Here is a 4,770-nt window from a genome sequence, read left to right on the forward strand (position 1 = left end):
CCTCTCTTGCTCTCTTACTTTGGAGCAGGTACACTCTGGCAATCTGAGAAAAAAAGACCTTATTAATGATAGAGCTAACTGGCCAACTCCATTAGTGAATGCCTGTCAGTCATGCTGTGTCTCTCTGTAGATTAGTAGTAATGCCACAGAATCTGAACATAGAATTTATTGTAATTCAATGATTCCTTATAAACATGTCCCTGGACTATAACAGACTAAATGCTAAATATTATACTTGAAGTTTTCCCATTAAGATTGCATTAGTGGGAACCAGCAGTTAGCGTAATGGCTATGTCGCTGGACTCCCACGTAGTCTACCGTAGTTCGCGTCCCGGCCCTGGTGGCTTAGAACTCACACTGGGCGCGTGTGCGTGTGTGCCCAAGATCCCGAGAGGAGAATGGAGGAGAAGGGATTGCGGCATGACCATCCTCCCTGGGGGGTGATTTCTCGCTTTCTGTCTCTCTGTCTATCCAGCGAGTTGTATGCGCCCTATAGAGAAAAAACCTCTCACAAAAAAAAAAAAAAGATTGCACTAGTGGGCCAGCAGATGGCATGGTGGTTAAGGTGCTGGATCCCACAAGGCCAACTGTGTGGTTTGAGTTCCAGACCAAGACACTTGAAAAACACACTGGCATCTGTGCATGCATACTCAAAATCCTGAGAGGAGAATGAAAAAGATTGTGGCATAGCCTTTCCCCTGGGGGGTGATTTCTCACTTTCTCTCTGTCTCTCTCCAGTAAGTGCATGCACCCTATGGCAAAAGTTAAAAAAAAAAAAGATTACTAGGTACATTTTCTATAATTGATCTTTGAAATCTTTTAAAGAATATGTGGTGTTTGTTAGCTTTTAGTACTTTTCAGAAACTTTAATATAATGACTTTTGTTATGCTAAATCGTTTATAATTTTAGATCACTTGTATTGCTAATGTCTCATCCCTTGCTATCAATAAAATTGTCATACTTTTCATTCTTCCCCCGACTTCAGGTATGGAACAGGATGTTTCTTACTATGTAATACAGGCCATAAGGTTAGTTTATTTTTCTTTATTAATTGAAATATTGATGAATATCTTTTTAAAGTTCATATAAATAATGTTTGAGCATAATTTGCTTAGTTGCTTTTGAGTCAATAGCTTTTACTTTTTAAAAAATATTTTCATTAACATATAATAATTGTATATACTCTAGGGTCCAATGTGATTTTTTTTTTAGTATGTATATACTCTGGGGTCCAATGTGATTTTTTTTTTAGTATAAGAGTATAGTGTAATGATTTTCTCAGGATCATTAACATACTGATTGTCTCAACTATTTGTCCTTTTTTAAGAAAAGAATTATTTTATTTGACTTTATTTATTTATTTATTTAATTTGACCAGAGAGGGACAGAGAGAGAAAATAAGCAAGCAAGCTGCCACTCAAAACATGGTTGGCCATGTGAGAGCGTCCTTAACCACCACGCCACCTGCTGGCCCCTATTTGTCCTTACTTCTGTTGCAAACATTCAAAATCCTCCCTTTCAGTTGCTTTGAAATACACAGCAATCAGTTGCCCTCCGTATTTTCTCCACTGTATTTTATAATACTAGACATTGTTCCTCCTGTCTATCTGCAGTTTTATCCCTATTCATCAGCAGTCTTCTATTCCCCTCCACTGCACACCCTTCCCAGTGTCTAGCAATCTTTCTTCTCTTTCTAGTTTTTATGAAGCATTATCTATTTATTTAATTCCATTAGTTATTATTATTATTTTTGTAATTTGACCAGAGAGAGATAGAGAGAAAGAGGAAAGGAAAGGGAGAAAGCAAGCTGCCAGGGACTCCAACTGTAGTTGGCCACGTGGGAATCCAGCACCCCCAACCACCAAACCACCTGCAAGCCCCTCTTTCTACTTCTATGAAGCCTTTTATTTTTCGGTTTCCACACAGGGGGAATGTGTAGTATTTCTCTTTCTGTACCTGGTTTATTAGTCTTCAACTTTAACTTAATGTTTATCAGGGTTTATTTAGATGTCAATAGCGAAAAGAAAGTGGTTAAAGTGGTGGTTAAAGCTCTGGACTCCCACATAGTCAACAATGGTTTGAGTCCTAGACTCAGAGGCTTGAAAAATCACGCCAGGCACATATGGACTCATGCTGAAAACCCCAAGAGGAGAAGGAATTGTGGCACGGCCATCCCCTTCTCTCTGTCTCACTTTTCTGTATCTCTCTCCAGGAAGCACACACACCATATGGCAAAACCCTAAAAAAAAAAAAAGCTTAATAAAAATGATGAAAATCACATTTGAATTTGGATGTTCTAGCAAGAGCTGTTTAAGGTTCTTTCAATTTTATATGTGTGTTTTTAATCATGTTGGTGGGAAATGTAGGCTGGGACCTTGTCAGATTCTTAATGCAAATCTCATTTGGAATGAGGAAGAAACTTTTGTACATCTTAATCATTCTTCTTAATACTTTTACATTTGACTGCCAAGATTTCTCTTTCAAATTGGTTTATTAATTGAATAATTTTGTACCTGTGTCATTTTGGCTTTAAACAGTTTTCTCACGCTGTTTGTCCATTTTTGCCACTACTAAAATCTTTTCTTTTATTTTCCCCTACAGTGTGTATTTTCTGAACACGGCCTTCTAACCACAGTAGCTTACAAACTCGGCAGAGACAAACCAGTATATTATGCTTTAGAAGTAAGTTCTTTTTAATCAATATGGATAACATGACAAATATTCAAAGCTAATGAAAATTATAGTGTTTTCAAATACCACTTCTGGTCAACCTTAGTAAATAGAACTCAGAAAATCCCATTTCCTTCTTGGCACTTGATTGAGTAGAAGAAACCTGCGAATGAACTGGGGGTTAGGACTCCCAGGAGACCTGCACTACATTGGTTCCTCAGTTCTCCTGTCAGTTAATTGTGTTGCCTTGGGCTTATTACTTGACTGCTCTGCAGTGTAAGGATTTCTATCTCTAATGCTTAATGAAGCGATCAACTTGCTCACCTATGTTTCTTTCAGCTTGAAAATCCTATGTCCTTATACCTGAAATACTCCAGTGTTCTACAGAGAATCACTGGGCCCCCAAACCCTATTCACTTGTCTCCCCATAAAAATGAATTTTGTGTAACATTTTGGTGGGAGAGAGAAAGTAAGGAAATTTAGGATGTTTATCACTGGAAACATTTGTTTCTAACATGTTTGTAAATTATATTAGGGGACCAGCAGGTGGTGTGCTGGGGTGCTGGACTCCCACATGGCTGACCCTAGTTCTAGTCCCAGACCTGGTGGCTTGTTTTTTCACTTGTTCCCCACCCCCCAGTGAATATAGATGCCTTATATTGTTTCCTAAAACAAATAAGGAAATAATAATAATAAATAAAATTAAAAAAATAATTCTTTTAAAAAATTATAGTAAAAATAAACCAAAGTCTCTAGGATGTGATAAATCCATATTGGAAACATTAGAAACATGTATTTATAAAGTTAAAGAAGCAGTATTCCTTTTATAAAATCAGACACATTTCTTATAAGGATTTCAGTACAATTCATTTTGACATGACTACCTTGTAATGTGCAAGTGTACTAGTGATCCTTATAGTGAACTGAGGCTCATTTTCTTGGAGTGCCTGATGATAATTTAGCCATAAGTTTTAGTCTTTTTTTTTTTTTTTTGGAGAGGTTTTCGCTATAGGGCGCGTGCACTCGCCAGACAGACAGAGACAGACAGAGAGACAGAAAGTGAAAAATCACCCCCCAGGGAGGATGGTCACGCCACAATCCCTTCTCCTCCATTCTCCTCTCAGGATCTTGGGCACGCACGCACACGCGCCCGGCGTGAGCCTTAAGTCACCAGGTCTGGGGTGCAAACTGCGGTCGACTACGTGGGAGTCCAGCGACATAGCCATTACGCTAACTGCTGGTTCCCTAGTCTTCTCATTATAGGTAAAACATTCGTTTTTTTTGTTGTTGTTGTTTGGGTTTTTGTTTTGTTTTTGTTTTTGTTTTTTTTTTTTGCCTAGAACTTGAAGAATATTAGTTTATTTCCATTTTTTCTCCCCTTCCTCTCCCATAAACCCTGTAATCTCTCTCTCTCCAGACCCTTTTCTGTGGATAGAAGCATGTATGGGAAAACTTGGTCTGTATATTGTGAGTACTTTAACACTTTAAAATCTATGAGCCCTCCTCCTGTCTATTCTCCCTTGTAAAAAGTGCTTAGCATTGCACATAAAATATGAACTTGATAAGTATTACCTATAGTAATAGTAGTAATAAAAATAGCAGAGCCAGAAGATAGTGGGGAGGTTAAGGCACTCGACCCAAAATAGGCCAACTCCACAGTTCGAGTCTTGGACCCAGTGTCTTGAAAATCATGCTGGGTGCATGTGTATGTGTGCCCAAAATCCTGAAAGGAGAATGGAGAAGGTATTGTGGCATGGCCATTCCCCCTAGGGGATCATTTCTCACTTTCTCTCCCTCCATCACTTTCTGGAGAATACACATGCTCTATAGCCAAAAAAAAAAAAAAAGTAATAGTAGAAGGAGTATGGAAAAGACCTTGGGAACAGGGGTCACCTGGTCTTAACTCCCTTCCAAATGAAAAGCCTTCTCTTGTCTCCATTCTGATAAACTTCCAACTTCTGTTTGAAGATAGCACCCAAAACTACTTCTTAATAACACCTCTAGTGGGGCCAACAGATAGTGTACCAGTCATGTTGTTGGATTTCCACATGATCGACCATGGTTTGAGTCCTGGACCCAGTGGCTTGAAAATCACATTG

The 4,770-nt window shown here is 38.6% G+C and overlaps 1 protein-coding gene across 1 annotated transcript in view; it reads left to right on the top strand.

Moving 5' to 3' along the window:
- GK (glycerol kinase) overlaps positions 1 to 4,770 on the top strand; it is a 98,486-nt gene that overhangs the window by 62,283 nt on the left and 31,433 nt on the right. Inside the window, exons 16-17 of the mRNA XM_014591575.2 lie at positions 987 to 1,029; positions 2,603 to 2,683. Of these exons, the coding sequence (XP_014447061.1) occupies positions 987 to 1,029; positions 2,603 to 2,683 (124 nt within the window). The remainder of the gene's footprint in view (positions 1 to 986; positions 1,030 to 2,602; positions 2,684 to 4,770) is intronic.

This window comes from Tupaia chinensis, unplaced genomic scaffold (genome assembly GCF_000334495.1).
Source record: "Tupaia chinensis unplaced genomic scaffold, TupChi_1.0 Scaffold000600_1, whole genome shotgun sequence".
NCBI classification, from domain to species: Eukaryota; Metazoa; Chordata; class Mammalia; order Scandentia; family Tupaiidae; genus Tupaia; species Tupaia belangeri.